The sequence below is a fragment of the Anarrhichthys ocellatus genome, unplaced genomic scaffold, assembly GCF_004355925.1.
Source record: "Anarrhichthys ocellatus isolate YVR2014 unplaced genomic scaffold, GSC_Weel_1.0 scaffold78, whole genome shotgun sequence".
Classification (NCBI taxonomy): Eukaryota; Metazoa; Chordata; class Actinopteri; order Perciformes; family Anarhichadidae; genus Anarrhichthys; species Anarrhichthys ocellatus.
In genome coordinates, this window is record NW_022280108.1 from 619422 (window position 1) to 636318 (window position 16897).

The window sequence follows — 16897 nt, forward strand, 5'->3', positions numbered from 1 at the left end:
TTCATTGAAAAAAAAAGTCACGTTGACATACTTGGTTTCACATACACACAACCCCTGCATATTTTATGTTGTATGTTTTTTTTTACCTTGAGAGACTGTTTGTCCTCTCATACAAACCGTTCCCTTTAGCGTTACAGAGACGTTCTTCTCTGGTTGTTTCTCCCGCTGTTTGTTTTCCCCTGGCTGACATTTATAAAGCGTGAGCTCGGAGGATGCTCCGAGCGGCGGAAGAGGAGCTCCGTTTCCGGGACGTTGGGCGTCCATGGTGCGAGCAGCTTCGGATCACTCACTTAAGCAGCTAACATTTCAAACGGGCAATAAAGAGTCTGGTTCCCTCTAGAACAATAAAACAGTGTTAGAGTCAGCGGTGGATGCACTGTAATACAGACCGATATTTCTCTGCCACTGCAGCAGCTGCTGTGCTCAGCAGAATAGAAAGAGACTGAATCAAAGGACGTTCACAGCGGCAACGAAAGAGAGCGTGATTCACTGTAACATCCAGGTGTAACATTCACTTTCTCATCATGCCCAGAGAATAGAAGGTGTAGGAAGAGGGCATTACAGGTGCAATGAATAAGATATAAACACTTCCTCCAAAGAAAAAGGGGGGCAGCATTTCACCTCTGGGTCCATACAAGCTACGTTTACAGTCATCGGTTATGAAATAAAAAAGTAAACTACTTACTAAAACCGGGGCAAGAAAACGCAAAATTCAAGCACATTGCTGAAACTCTGACAGCCGGTCAAAATAACAGTGCTTTTTTCTGATCTTTGTGTGTGCCGTCGGCTTATCTTGTACTTACTGTTCCACTAACCGGTGGCTGTACCGTCTGTTTACGTTTTCATGGTTTGTTTATTGGTCAGCTGGTCAGCTGCGGAAGACAAACCTTCAGTTAGCGGGGCCGTCGTAACACAAATTGAGCCAGTGCGAACCCTCCCTGCCGGATCAGCAAACTGTTCTGTTGCACCCGTTATACAGTTCAGACCCGGCGCTGGGTTTGTGCTACAGCTTACCGCCGAAGGCCCCTCTCACAGAGCCGCCATTGTCCCGGTAAAGTCATCTCCTGGTGGTTTTGAGGACAAAACAAAAATATGAGTAGTTTTCTCGTTTTGGATCCTTTTCTTCTTTTTTTATTTTTCAGAAAGACACCACAGTTAGGACATGAATACATAAATGTGCAATAACTTCCCCTCATTTCTTCGGGTTCACTCCTTGTACGTTCTCACTCACGCTTCTCTCTCTCTCATCTTTTATTTATTCCTCCATCCATCTTCTCTCTTCCCATTTTTCCCTCCACCTACACACTCTCACATTGACCTCCACTATGGCCCTAGATCCAGCTCATTCACTGAGTAATCCACCTGCCATAGCGGAGATGAAGTCTTGGAGAGGGATTATAACAATATTACAAAATATAGAAGAAAAAATTTAATAAAATTAAATAAAATGTAATATTTATATTTAAATTAATAAATACAATTGAATTCATTTAATTTAATGATTAGACTAACTAAGAAAGGAGAGAAGAAAACAACAATAACCACATTCTGCTCCGTTTTAGGCTGTCGACCCCTTTAATCCAATAAATGATACTACAATACTCTAACAACACTTCTTTGTCCTCTCATGAGGACTGGAAGCGATCAGTCTCACCTCTCTATGTAGACGTCGTATTACAAGACAGGACAGGTAGCCTGTTCGTTTCAGTAGCTATCTCTGCAACACCATACATATATCATGTTCGACATTATTTTCAACAGTTTTTTCAACAGTTTGTGTTGAATAGTTATAACAACAATCCGTTCCGGCCTGTGTCAGTGCAGCAACATTGGCGGATTATGTCTCCTCCTACACAAGTCTTGAAATTGCCTTACATTTTTTTTTCTTTAATAACGTGTATATATGAAATATCTTTTCATGATATTTTCCCCTCCGTATAGAGGTACTGGGGCTGAGCAAAGAGAGGATTGTTCTCTCCATATATGACGAGATGCAAATCAGCCTGAGGGTGTAAATTTGTTTCTGTCCTTCCAGAGCAGGGACCGGGATGACAGCTAGGTGATGATCCCTCATGTCTGATCCATCTCACGCCTCATTCCCCCCCGCAGGAATAACATTGAACAGGGATTTAGCCAAGACCTTGACTTGACAGCCTGCACATTGTCTTAGTGGTGGGGGTGTGTAAGTCTTCGTGTTGTAATACGCAGCCAGTGTTGAGACCGGTGTGCGACATTCTGGGTGTCTTTGGTTTTTGTCTTTGCATGTGCATTCATGTGTGACGTTAAGGACATGTCAAATATTATTCAAACCTCCCAGATAACTGAGATTCATTGAATTGATAACTTCCTCTCATTACTTGCTGTTTTCTGGGTTTGACCTCCGCCACCAAGCAAAACATCCAAACACTTTGATGGATGTAGTTGATTACCAAGTCGGAGTACTACAAATTACAGGCCCTCCTAACCTCATATAAAGAAGTCCAGTCTCATAATGTCATATACACTGTCCCTCCCTCCGGTATGCTATTCATCAAAGCAGGGATGGCCGAAACATTTGTGTTCAAACGGCCTTGAAATTTTCTTTTGACTCTTTATAAAAAAACAATAAACTAGGGCAGCTGAAAATAGTCTCACATAAAGAAATAATTTACACCTGTTTGAGTGGCATTTCTTAAAAACTACAATGCCCAACTGTTTTAGGATCTCATTTAGCCTTTATTAAAAATATAACTATATATTTATAACCCAAATGTATGTCTTTTGAGTGTCAGAAACAAAAGGCAAATCAGGAAATATTGAGCGAGAGACTCATTTGATGTTTGGTCTTTTCATAGTATTTGTTAACAATATGTTAAATGTAGAACAACGTTCTCATCTTTAATACATCCCACACAGCTACAAAGGAGCTTGATTTCAGAGAGCTCAGCAAGGCCTCGTACCGAAAGACGAAGCAGGTCACATGTCACTGCCTTCCAAAATGACCCACGTGAGATTGTAGGCATTTAGAAAGTTTAGAAAGACACATTCTAGTTGTTCTGGGGGGTTTTGTCACCCATCTGAAGGTTTCCAGCTGTTTGGTCAAACCACTATCCCTTTCTTTTACTCAGGACGGTCTCATTTTCTTTTTTTCTTTATTTATTTTACACAGAATGCCAGTTTTCATAAATGGATAGCAGTACGTGTAATAAAAACAAGTCGTGTTTTTTTCTTCACTTTAGCCCATATACTGTATATAGGAAGTGGACGTAGTCACTGTTACATCACCGGTTGGTCTGTGGACAGTTACAGTGCTAAACAACTGTGGATATGCTCAGCACTCCCCACTGCTGCCAGTTTTAAAACCAAAATGAGATGCTGGGACTAAACTTCCAGAGTCCTTCTTTTAGGCCCGTCCTGTCCCCTCATTTTGCATCTGTCAACTTTGATGTTTTTTGCGTTGTCGGAGGAGATTAGGCCATGAGATCCATTCCTGAGTGCTCTCAGAGGGGGGTCTCCTGCTCTGCAGTGATCGGGCAGGGACGTCGCCTCATGAGTTATTCATATGGGAGAGGTTTTCTTTTTACAATTTGTTCTCGTCACCATGCTCCTGACTTGCACGTGGGCCTCGTACCCTCCTGCCAGCATCTCTCATGCTGTCATCAGACTCGGGTAATACTAAAGGAAAGGTGGGACATGATGGGAAAGAAGAGGAAAAGCTGCTTCTCTGCTCTCCATTAGTATCAAGTCCCTCACAGCATGGCACGGACGCGTTTTGCATAATTATTGATTTAAAGTGTGAAGAAAAAAATGCTGAGTGCCGTCCGTGATTCATTTGTGGTCTCTCGTTTCCTCTGCACATCTCCATCAGGCAAAGCCTTGCAGAAAATCAGCAGATCGACGCCTAGTCGTGTTTGAGACTTGAGCTCTAATCACATAGCGTAGAGGAGGAACAGGAGCTTGAGAGGGTCTAAATGTTTACCTTTTGCTTTTATGTGGATTCAAGGATTACTTGTAATTAATTGCCCCCCCCCACTGCACCTAAAAGCTGCCGGACAAATTATGCAAACAAAAAACTAACACTTTTTAAATGAATAAACACTCTAGGACACACACATGCATGCACCAATACACACATTATTTATCTCTCTTGCACTCTTTTTCTTCTCCTCCCTCTATAAAAACACGCCAACACATTAAATCCAATTTACAGAAACGATCCAAAGGCTTCGGCTTGTATAATTGAGGTTAAACAAATGTCTTTTCTTCCATATCTGTGTGTTTGCTCCCGCAGGCAACGCATGCACCATGTCAGAGTACAACAGGCTGAAGAGCATGCTGCTGGATATGCAGCCCAAAGCGCTGAAAACTGGAGAGCAGAACCAGCAGAGAGACATGGAGGAGAAGCGAGCGCTGGTGGACACTATGTTCAAATACCTGGACACAGACGAGGACGGACGGCTCGTCGGTGATGAGCTGGAGAAGGTGGGTGTCGACCTTTGGCTGCTTTTCCTGACGGAAGCGTTCGTCACACATGATGGTTCAACGTCGGAACGGCGGAAAGTTCCTTGAACTGTAATAAAATATAGAAAACATGCTTTTTCAAACCAGCCCACAGGCTCTGGGGTTCAGAGGGTTAAGACCACGTGGTTTAAACTATACAGTAGAGTGAGTGACACGTGGCTCAAACATGCAATTAATCTTGTTTAACATTAAAAGATGTTTACCGAGGTTATCTTCCCATCAGACCCTGGTGGGAAACAGTAGAAAGGATTGGCATTGGCATTTGCAGGGCGAGGGAATTGAATTGTTGCAGGCATCATCTGGTATCGGGAAATGGGCATCAGAGATGGGTGTTAATTAGACTCCTCCCAACCAATGCTTTGGTCTCAGTGACTTCTGCCAGAATGCAGTGAACCGTGTTAGTGTCACTGCCGACAGCGGACTGCAACCAGATGAGTGAATTGGCAAATGCTCTGCGGTCTTAATCTCCAACAATCTGAATGTGCTGTAGCTCTTTCTCGTTATGTGGGAATGGAAAGAGAATGGCTTTATGATGCCACTGAATAGCAAGCTTATTAGAAGCTGATGATTAATAAGTGAAACTAAATATAGTCTCAAAAATGCCACAGTAATCCATCTCCTGTCATCTCTCCGCGGTTGTGAATGGCAACCTGCTTTGTCCCCTTTTAAAATGAAGACAGATTGAGTGATTTTTGGCCTAGTTCTAGCTGCAGAAATGAAAAATAGAATCCCTCTCTGACAGAGCTGCACTACAAGATCCAACAAAAGATTTTGATCAATCACAGCTGGCAATTACTAATGCTGACATGTTGCCAGGAAATCTGTAGATAGGACATTCTTATCCTTAGGAATTCATAAATACAGCTTCACAGACATAATGCTTTTGAGGACCAAAGGAATTCAAAGATGATTTCCAGTCATCCATCCAGAATGTCTCTCTTCTGGGATCCCTCTATTGTCACAGATGGTCTCAGAGGGTAAAGCTCTGTATTTTGGGTCTGAAATGTTTTACTCAAATGCCCAAAGACACATCAGTGCGTCAGTGAACACATGACTGCAGTCTGCTGTAGGCAGCGAGAGGAGGAAACAAGTGTGTCACATCCCCTTATCTGCCACGTCACAAGTGCAGCTCCGTGCAGAATCAATTGGGGGAGAGGACCGTGCACGGGGGCTTTATTTAAGGGGCTTTAAAATCATAGCCCAAAGAATTAAACGTTGGATTTACATTACAGCACCTCGTAACATTCCGGCCTAAAAACAAACTCAAAACTTTCTTCTTCTTTTTTTACTTTAAATTTACTTTCATACGGTCAATATTTTTAACTCTTACAAAAAATACGAACATCTTTAACAGAATATAGTGCAACTGGAGTTATTGAGCAGAAGCTCAGCCTGCTGTTTATCTCACTAAAGCTGCCTAACATTACCTCTTCAAAGATGGCTCCCCGGGGGAAGACGCACCACTAAAGTGGAAGAGAGGGCTCGTAAATGACAAACAATGGAGGAGTGAGCGGTGCGTCTTCCCGGGGGAACATCTTTGAATTAACTGGGGTGCCACGTGCACCAGCGTTAGCGGTAAAAGCAGAGATATTCCTAAAATGGAAAGCAATCAGAAGCAGCACTTACGTGACAGATTACATATTTAACACGCCCCTTTCCCACAGAATGGAATGACTCTCAGAATGAGTCAGTTCCTCTGATTCGGGTGTTTATGTACACGAGGCATCTTCCGTCTGATGGAAATCTTACTCTAATTATTGGTGGAATAAAAAGCCCACTCTAAACACCACTTATAATGATAAACTGTATTCAGGCTGGCAATTCAATTCAAATCACTTTTGCATCTACTGGAAACCCAAGTGATCACGACTTGGAGCACTTGGAACAGCAACATTTGGAAGGTTTGTGAAGAGAAGGCTGTGCTGTAATGAGCACAGTCAAATCTATATAATATACAAATTCAATAAACACAAATATGTAAAATACAGAATGTTCATGGACAGTGCTACAATGCTGCCGGTTGGATCAACGTTATAAGCGGTAACCGCCGTATGAGCGCAGTGCAGAACAGCGCACGTGAGCTAGCCAATGGGCATGCTCACGTGCACTAACATGCGCTAATAGCATGCACGGCCAGCGCAGCTATGTAGGAAAGAAGCTGAGATTACTGCAGACAGAGGGAGAGCGACTTCATTCTCTGCTCAGGTAGACATTACTCTCCTATAGCTTTACATTGCAAGTCATTTTTTTCTGCATATTAATGCTCTGAATATCAAATGTAGCACCTTTAAGATTCTGAATGAAGCTGTTCATGTTCATACAATAATACCAAGGAAACCCTATTAGAAGAATACTGAAATGTTAAATGTGTGTAATATCTCTGCCTTTAAAAATGTCAAATTTACATTTATACTGAATGTGCATGATGTGGTTCTATCTCAGAGCAGATAGCTTAGAATAGAAATGAGAAGAGGGAAACGATAAGTGAAGGCTGTGATAAGCTGTGAGAATAGTGTGGACTGGTATGATATAGTTGCCTATATCAATCGGTCTTCCCACAAGTTCCCCGCCTCACATATTTTTCGTCCAGCTGTGTGAATGAACTCGGCACGTGTGTGTTGTGTGTGTTAGATCTCGATGAAGGAGCACCTGGAGGACAGCCTGCTGGAGTGCACCATGCAGGACCTGCTGCGTTACGACGACTACAACAACGACGGACACCTCAGCCTGCACGAGTTCTACACAGCTTTCCGTGAGTCCTTCATCCTCATTGTCTTCCTCTTCCTCGTCAGAAAACAAAGACACAAAGTGTTTGTCCAAGAGACCATGTTATCCTGTAAAACTACTTTAAAGATGTAAAACTGTGCAGTCTGCCAATACATTCTTTTGTAATTTTACATCTTTAAAACCTAGCTGCACGACAAATCATGCAGTACAAATGACATGCTTTTAAAAACTAAAAAAAAACACAGCTTACTGTCGTCACTATATAGAAACCTGCTGACCTCCTGGCCAGTCAGCCTCTCCACAGCAGCCGCCAGGACAAAAGTGTTTCAGCCACGGATAAACTGATAATCGCACAGCGGCCCCTGTGCCCAGACCCGGCCATGATTACAGCATCTGGAACAGCCGTAATGGCCTTTGGGTTTTAGACCGAGCGGCGGCTGAGAGCACAGGCAGGTTCCACCTTATTAGGACCAATAATCACAATTCTACCACACATTTTTACTGTGGCATCGGCATCACAATGTGTTGGACGCCATGGCAGCCTGCTGCAGCTCCTGTTTGAGGCTCGCTTTTTTTTTTTTTTTTTTTCTTCTCGTTTTCTTTCATGTCTCACATCAAACTGCAGTGAAATAACCTGCATCTGAATCCAAAACGCTGATGAAGTTGATGAATCCCAGCAGTTAGCTGTGGCAGGTGGCCATTTCTAAGGCTCTACATTCAGCTTGTGTGGGGTCCATTAAGCCTCGCCACTGATTTAGCCTCCTAATGACTGGTTTTAGTGGGAACCATCCTGCTATTATTCCGTTAAACTCCCCTTACCTTCCAGATGGGCAGTGAGCAGACATCGCATGGTGGTATTTATCTACCAACAGGCCTGCCCGCAGGGCTCCAGGCCGTGCTTGTCAATGCATTTTATGTTTGACAAGCAGTTGAAGAAATGGGCTGGGACCAATAAAACAAGCTATTGATCAGGTGACGCTCAAGGTTAACTGTTGGGCTGCAGGAAGGCAACGCCAAGAGGGAGTAATTATTTCTGAGTGGCGCATCTGGTGTCCTGGATAATGTTGATGGTGTTGAGTTGTGTAAGCTTGTGTGTGTGTGTGTGTGTGTGTGTGTTTTCCTGGGACGCAGTCAGTGCTCTTCCCGGTGAGCACTTGGGAAGCAGCGCAGCCAGGAATCACAGGTGTGCCTAGCAGGGTGCACATTTACAATATGGTCACAAGCTTAGAAAATAGAAGACTCATGTGAGAATTATTATTTATTTTGCCTGGTTGATATACTACTGATGAGCCAGTTGTCTGATCTCAGGTGAAATACATTTGAAATCCAAGCTGTATTCATGTTTTGGAGACCCCGTAACCCAAAAAAACAGGGGTTAGAAATGTGTTCGGGGATCCTCCTTTGGTTCCCACGGTTCTCCTGTGTTGATACTTTCTTTCTGTTCTGCAGCTTTGATGTTAGAATCAAATCCATCTGGCTGCTCCCCAAAAAGAAGACTCCAGCTTCATTGTTACTCCCACAGTCACTGTTAAGAAGTGCAGATGGTGTGGTTCTGGTCTCTTTGTTGTCTTTGCTTTATTTAATGTATAAATCCTTGTTAAGCACACACCGCTCTACAAATATCTGTCTTTGTTGCCACCCAAATCCATCTTCTATTATTTATTTGTTTTACCACGAATTTAATAGAGGCGAATTTGCTTGGAGAAGACTCCTGAGATGATTGCATTCTTATCGATTTTTCCTCATATTCTACCTTTAACAAGGCCAGCAGATTGTTTTTATGGCCTTTCTTTTGTTTCCCTGCCTCCTTAGTTCTTCTGTTAAGTAGATTTTACTCAAACAGCCATTTCTTGATCCACGAGTATGGATTTATTATTACAATCAAAGAATGATGCTAACTGAATCTTACTGATGTAGTCTCTGGCAATCACATTTACGCCTCAGGCATTTAGACAGCGATCTAATCCAATCAGTACAACCGTGGACCAATGATTCATTCCTACATTATTAGTATTACAAGTAACCTGCAGTGTGTTGATAAAGGTTATGGTCACAAAATGATGGGAAGAGATTCATAAATGTTTCTCAAATACAAATATATTTGACAGAGAGGAAGTCTCTTTGAAAACGTTGCTTCTTCGACAATTGGCATTTTCTTATTTCTATCAGTTGCATTTATTAATTCCAAAATGCTACGCTTGCAATATTTAATCTGTGTGTTTAATTAATCGTAAGTGTTCCCAGAGCCTAATATGGCATCCTCAGTTTGCTTGTTTAGTCCAACACCCGATGTTATCCAGTTTAGTGATAAAGCAAACAGAAAGACAGAGAGAGCGACCTCTTGCTCCAGCAGGACTGAGTAATCAACCTTCTCTTGGCGTAAAGCGTAATGCGGGAACAGAGATGACAGCCTAATGGCTTTGAATCAGCTCTGTGGCTTTTTAAAGGTTGTACGGTTTCACAGGTCTCTGCTTTCTCACATTTAGTACAGTGTCAACATTGTGCAGGAGGGGACGGCTTGCACGGATGCCCCTTTGTATCCGAATTATAACCACTGTAATTACACAATAATAAACGTGCAGGAAATTGCCTCGCGGACGCTGGCGTTGATGCCGGAGCCGAGGTGTTTCCAATTAACCGTTCGCTGAAAGACAACAGTGCATAAGCCCCGAAGCTGACAGGTGAGCAGGCTTATTGAGAGATATCTAAAGCCTGCAGTGATAATATATATATACGGTCACACAATGTCAGAGCTCCTTTCTGGATACATGTGTAACAAGATGCCCTGCGGCGATACATGGGCTGCGTGTGCATTATGTAGGGCGAGCAACCTTTTGTAAATGTGCAGTCAGTTATCTGTGCTTGATATTAATATTGGCTTCGACACCTGTCTGGAGTTTTGTACAGAACATGTGTTCGTTGAATTAGCTTTTAATAGAACATGTGTCCTCATGGCTGCAAGGTGGAACGTAGAGCAGGGGGATGGTTTAATGTTACTCATCCAGTTTCTCTGGTATTGTGTTGCGATGATATATGTTCGTATCGTTTTACAAAAGTCAGCTGTTCAAAGGAAACGATTTCAAGACAAATGTTATTACAAACTAGAAAAATATCCGATTGAAAGTTTTATTCTACATATTTGATGTATGCCTGATGTAAAGGTCGACTTCAATGAATGAATGAATGAATGAGGCAGCTAACTTGCTGCTCTCTCTACCTATATTAGCTGCTCTGTTGTAAAAATTTTAGACCGGAAAAAAAAGGGGAAGCAGGAAGAAACCTGTCTAAAGATGCAGTGACTTAAACCAAGTAAGAGAAGAAGTTGATTTAGTCTGTGTGTCCTATCTAGAGGCTCTCCAGATGAAAGGGGAAGAGACTTATCTTCTAGTTGTGTATCACATGTTGCACCTCCACCAGTGTGATTACACCCATGTCAGGATCAGCTGCTACCCTTCACTTTGCCGCCATGAAACCGGAGGCCTTACTGTGTTATTTTGGTAAAAAACTTTAAAAGTTCCTAATGCGGAAACTTTCGGACTGTCGGAAACCCTCCCGATCCTGCAGAGACCAGCGTGAAGAGCAGCAGAAGAGAAATAAACAATGATGGTCATGAATTCAAACCAATGCCCCAGAGCCGATTCCCCAATGTCAGCCCACTGGCTTGTTTATTTCAGTGAATCGTCATGATTGACTCTGGGTCATCAGGCCAGCAAATTGGGAGAGCAGCAGAGGGGTAAAGGAGGAAGAACACGAGAAGAAAGAGGACATGTGGGAAAGCAGGAAGACAGCAGGAAGATGATGGGATGTTTTAAAGAGAAATGTTCATGACTTAATCTTTCAGTTCCCTCTTTGTTTGCCATCATCATGGGTTTACATTGGCAAGATTGTTATTTATTTTTCTGATAGATTCCTGTTTTCCTCTGTTTTCCAGTTTTCTCTTTAATATAAAATGCTTCTTGAAGTATTTTGATGGCGTCATGGGTGCTAATCTTCAGATTGATTCATAAAGTTAAATGTATTTGACTCATAGAGATTTACTTGAGCGTGTTACTATACAGCTGCAGGCCTTGTTAGTGCATGTTAACAGATGCATTAGTTGTTAAGGTGCCACGCAGTGAGCCAGTAGTCCGGCTTTTGATTTAACTGTAGAAAGCACACAGCTGGTGAGCATCTAATTAGGACCAGGCTAGTGTTTGTTCTTGTTCATGTTGTTTCTCCACCTTGCCCCCACATGCAGCTCTTCCCTCCCGAGGTTGGTTTGCTTTCTTCCTCCACTGCGAGTCTGTTTGTTTATAATTGTGGAATCATATGGAGATTCTGGGCCACACTGGCAGGGCCACTCGGCAGGTTTGATTAATCGAGAGTGTGAAGTAGCAAAAGTAGTGATGGAAGAGGGGGATGATACGAGGAGGAGGAGAGGGAATAAAATCGAAGAAGTGTTGTTGATACAAGTCTGTGCTGAAAGAATGGAGAAGTGCCTCTCTAGAGAGAAATGGCCAGTGGGAGAAACGAGAGAAAGTGGAAACACAGGAAAGAAGATGAAATGGTTGAAATTAGTTTTCACCATGTGTGCATTACCAAAGCCTCTGGAACGCACAATAGATGAACTCTACAACCACATAAAAGCATGCATATGCATCTTCATATACAGCATAATAGATCGACATATGTTAGTGCATCCCTGTAATCAATGGGGCATTCAGAGGTACCATGGCAATGGGGAACTTGTTTCATTGAATCAATGAATTAACTCATCACTTCCAAACCTTTCCCCAAGAAATGATATTGCACTAATCTGTTTTATCAATATCAATGTGGGAAGAAACATGATCGCGGGTGTAAGGGTGCAGTTGACAATTAAATGATAAACACACCCCGTGTGATATACGTTGATAAAATGCCGATGGGACGAGTTAGCTGTTAGCCGTATAAAAGAAGTGGACGTTGTTGTTGTGATGTCACCCATTGGTTTTGAAGCCTCGAGTTGAAATGCATTTTCGTCTTGGCTGTCCCCATCTAGGCTATTTGCAACCAGTGAATGGAAGTGAGCATATCTGGACTGCCGAGGAGTGGCACCGTGGTAGAGACACCGTATACGTCTCTGGTAGCGGCCTGTCAATCACCGTGTAGCCCCGCCCTAAAGCATCCCCTGCTTCATGGTCTGTTTGACTCTAAATAGACCATAAGTTACTAAATGAACATCATGCTGTATTGAAGAAGACTTGAAACTAGAGATTGAGACCATAAACTCATGTTTACAATGTTTACTGAGGTAATAAATCAAGAGAGAAGTAGAGTCATGTTCTCATTGTCTTCTATACAACCACTGTTATAGAAATATAGTTGGGCTTAAACTGACATTTAGACAAAATCCTTGCTGTCAGGATCCACAGTTTTCCCATTCTTCTTCCCGATGCAGTTTTTCGGTTAGGCAGCTGATAAAAATGTTGTTCTGGGTTCATTACCCTCTTGCTAGTTCTTCCCACCACACAGTAACTTTTAGGTATATTTCTGTTGTTTGTAAGCCGACAGAAGTGAGCAGGAATGCTTCATTATTCACTGTAAATGGAGAGCAATGGATTGTTTTCCCCTCCCGTGTGGACGTGGCTTAAATGCTCTCTGTCTCTGTAGCCCTTTGGTTAAGGTTAAGAGAAAGAATGAGACGCTTTCTGTATTCAGAAATCCAGACGGCATCACATTTAGTCCAAAATGTGTTTACTGTTGCAAATTTCTGCAGTTGTATGTAAAGAGACAGGGTTGACATTTCAGCAGCACAAAACATATCACAATTGAAATATTTCGTCTGAATTGAATAACAGCGCAGGTGCTGCTGGTGCAACGGGATAAACTATTATTCCCGCTGGGCTCTGTCTCCGTTTTACACCTTGTGGTTATCCAATGAAGCTCTAAAAGAGTCCCGACGCCTCTGCAGCGAGATAGTATCTCTGTGTTTGGATGCCTGGTCCCATCAAGGTTTGATCTTTCATGTTTCTCAAGTTTGCCCTTAATCTGCACAAATGATCTCGCTGAGATCAGATTTCAGTTATACACGGGGATGCACGTCGTTCTCTGACAGTCGAGAGGGTGAGAGACCTCCAGCTAAGCTCTGAAAAACAAAGTGACTTTGAACCGGAGGTCTCGGAGGTTCCCTCTGCACCCACACAATGCCATCTCCTCCCCTCTGCTCTCTATTGTTTCCTGTCCATGTTATCTCTACCACACCCTCGTCTTTTCTCCCTTTTTTCCGTTTTCCTGTTTCCTTTCCTTTCCTTTCCTTTCCTCCCCTCCTGCTCACTCTCCCCTGGCTAGTGTCTGACGCCTCATTACCGCTCAATGGACCTATGCCGCTAATTGCCGGTGTGTGTCTTTCTGGCACTTTTCAAGTGCCATCTCTGTTCCTGGGTAATTACCCAGAGTCAGGTAGCCGCAGTAACAGGTAAGGGACTGTTGGAGGCTGTGGTCGCACCTTCCCACGCCGCACTGACAGAGACACTGATTGTTTACTACATATTGTGTATGTGATGGGATGTATTGCCGTTTGTTGTTTAATTATGGGATACTTGTTCCATGTGATCTAGTTTGCTTCTGGGATTGGGCTTGATCTATATTCATCACAGTTGTAATGTCAAATATATTAACAGTATCTGGCATCTTTAACTTCATCTATTTCCTGTGGAAATGACATATTCAGATGGCACAAAAAGCAAACTGTAAAGCCGAGGCGGTCTTTAGTCGGTTGGGTCAGAGAGCAGAATTGTTTGCGAAGGATTTTTCCTCAGAAAAAGTGAAAAAAGCAACCTTTGTGACCTGTAGGTTTCATTGTATGTTCCTCCTTAGTTGCATCTCAAAGTGACCACTTAGATCTTCTCCGTTATCACAACATAAACCACTGCTGCTACAGAAAAAGCTTTTTGCCATCTGTTCAGAGCGGCAAATAAAACAGCTTCCATCGACAAGATATAGTTTGAAATAATATCAATCAATAGCAATAGAAACTGGAAACATTCCCATTTTATATGCTGATGTTTAGGATTATAACCTATAATTGGACAAATGTGTAACAGTACAAACTGCTACATCTTCATCTCTTCAGCTTTCATCACTTATTTTTAGCCGCTTCCTGTTTAATATTTCTTGCCAGTTTTGCATGATTTACCTCACAAACACAGACTCTCACTCACCGCGTGTTCACATACAGTCACGTATACACAAGCTGACACAAACACCTTCCAGCCGGTGGTCATCCGGCACGCTGATCGCAATACAACGGGGAGAGGAGCCCAGTGAGTCGTCATGGCAACTGTCGGTTTAACGTCCGAATCATTTATTTAGCACAACACTTAGCTGATGCAGCTACGATTCCCCCGGAGCGGAGAGGAGAGGAGGTACAGGAAGAGTGGCAGTGAAGTAAGCCACATGGGCCGCGTGCACAATTGGTTATTAGTGATTCGATTTTTGTGTTGTGAGATAAAGTGTTACAAACACTGCAGTCAGGTGGAAGTGTTTTGTGCGTAGAGGAGAGCGAAGGGGCAGTAAAAGTGGCAACATAAACAGGACATGCGGACGGTGTCTTATCGAGGCCCTCGATACACAAAGAAGCAATGATGTATTTTCTGCACCTGAGTGAAGAAAACAATGAGTGCTCCTCAAAGGGTATCTGGAGACAGCGGGCCATCAATTTATTTTCTGATATTATAAATACACGCACTGTGCGCAGCATCAGAGGCACTATGAAGCACTCTTCAGTGGAACCCTCAGCGGAGACATCCGAGCTTTGTAAACATCTGCTAGATTAGACGCGTACACGGCAACAGTGTGACAGGAAGACAAAGCGTCGTGCGTCTGGGAAAGGTTGACTGTGTTGGAGGCATTGTTGGAGTCTTGTTAACCTGGGAACTACATTTGATCCTTTTGAATGTCATTCTTAAAACAATATAATATTGAGGTGGAGCAAGGAGGTGATTAGCCTAGCTTAGCATGGAGATTTGGAAGCAGTTGCAGCCCGGCTCTCTCTAAAGTGAAATATATATATATATATATATATATGAATATATACCTCTAAAAATTGTTAATGAATATTTTGTGTCTTGTTTGTTTAACTCGTTCACAAACAGAAAAGTTAAGACATGAGTTTGAATCTTGTCATCATCACCGTGAGGTTGCCAGGCAAACAGCAGAGATCTGATCCCTTCTGGCTCCATCGTCGGCATCACACGGCGATATCAATCTTCTCATCGAACTCTAAAAATACATTAAATACACAGATTTAAGTCGAGGTGTTCCTTCGTTCCTTGTGACGACCTCTTTTTGTTTATTAGTTCTGAGGAGTATAGAGTGGTTCAGTTTAGGTGGGAAAATCCTCGACGTTGAATAAAAGCAGCTTTCATTGCCGGTAAGAGACGGGACGTAAAACGCTTTAGTGTCGAAGTAAAACATCCTCTACCCGCATCCTGACATCCACCTTTATGTTGCACCGTAGCAACATCACAATACGTTTTACATTGACAATAAACATGAGAGGATTAATGATCATATTAATCCAACATTATTGAAAGCCCAGGTGTTTATACCCTTAACTGTGCGTCAGTTATAACGGATGAGATTATTCATCGGCCCAAACTGTGTTTTCTCTTTGTTTCACGATGGTTTTGTGATGAGTTCTCCAAGCTTGAACAACTAATGGCGGTCAGATGTTAAACTTATTCTCGCTTATTTGTGTACTTCCGGTTCATAAAATCCCGGTTCATAAAATCCCATTGGCTTTTAGTCGAGGGAACCAGAACAATGCTTCCTTCCGGGTTGGCATACGAATTATACCGTGATTTCTGCTCAACTGGCAAAACTTGGCTGCTCTTACTGCTCCATTGCATTTGCTCCTTCCTACGAGACTTGAAAACAACGGCTGTTCTCTCAGGGATGTCGAAACACATTTTAGGAAACATAGTGAATTAATAAATGAAGTAGATGAGGCAAGTTGGGGGAAAGCCAGTGCACCCAAAATCTAAATGACTACAGCTAGTAAAAGGTATTTAACATCACAGATGGATGATGTATAAAACTGTAACAGTTGCAGAGAAATTTAAAAAAAAGTAATAAGAAGTTCAGTTGAGGTTCCCACTGTGCCATTGCTTCTAATAGAATAGCATTAAAATTATCAGCAGCAAGCAGATTGCAGCCACAGATTGGGTATTAAATGATCCTATAATTCACATTTTAACAGGTTATTTGAGTAAATATATATATATATATATATATATATATATATATATATTGGTATACTTCCCACAACTCTTTTATTTAGCTGTACCCGCTTAATCTAAATCAAGCACCTAAATTGGGAAAAATCTCAGCAGGACATCTTTGCTGAGGAAGAACAAAGAGAGGAGTTAGACAAATGTCTGCCGAGGGGAATGTTAAACACGGTGCAGTAAAGTGTGTTTGTAATTCATTCGTCATCTGCAGCGCGCGGTAACGGCGTGATCTGGGCCTTCTAAATGCAGATCGTGTTGTAATGGGGGGGGAGAGAATGTCACGGTACATCTGGAACATCATGTAAGGCTCATTAAGACGACACGACTTCTCATTGGTGACACCATCACTGCTCTACCAGATATCTAATATCTCTCATAATTACACATGCTGAATAATCCCATCCACGCTGCCCCCCCCC

General features: G+C 42.5%; 1 protein-coding gene across 2 annotated transcripts in view; it reads left to right on the top strand.

Moving 5' to 3' along the window:
* The window catches only part of fstl4 (follistatin-like 4), a 186512-nt gene that overhangs the window by 124287 nt on the left and 45328 nt on the right, over positions 1-16897 (top strand). For both annotated transcript variants that reach the window (XM_031874110.1, XM_031874111.1), the window contains exons 5-6: positions 4271-4461; positions 7132-7252. In XM_031874110.1, coding sequence (XP_031729970.1) covers positions 4271-4461; positions 7132-7252 — 312 coding nt within the window. The remainder of the gene's footprint in view (positions 1-4270; positions 4462-7131; positions 7253-16897) is intronic.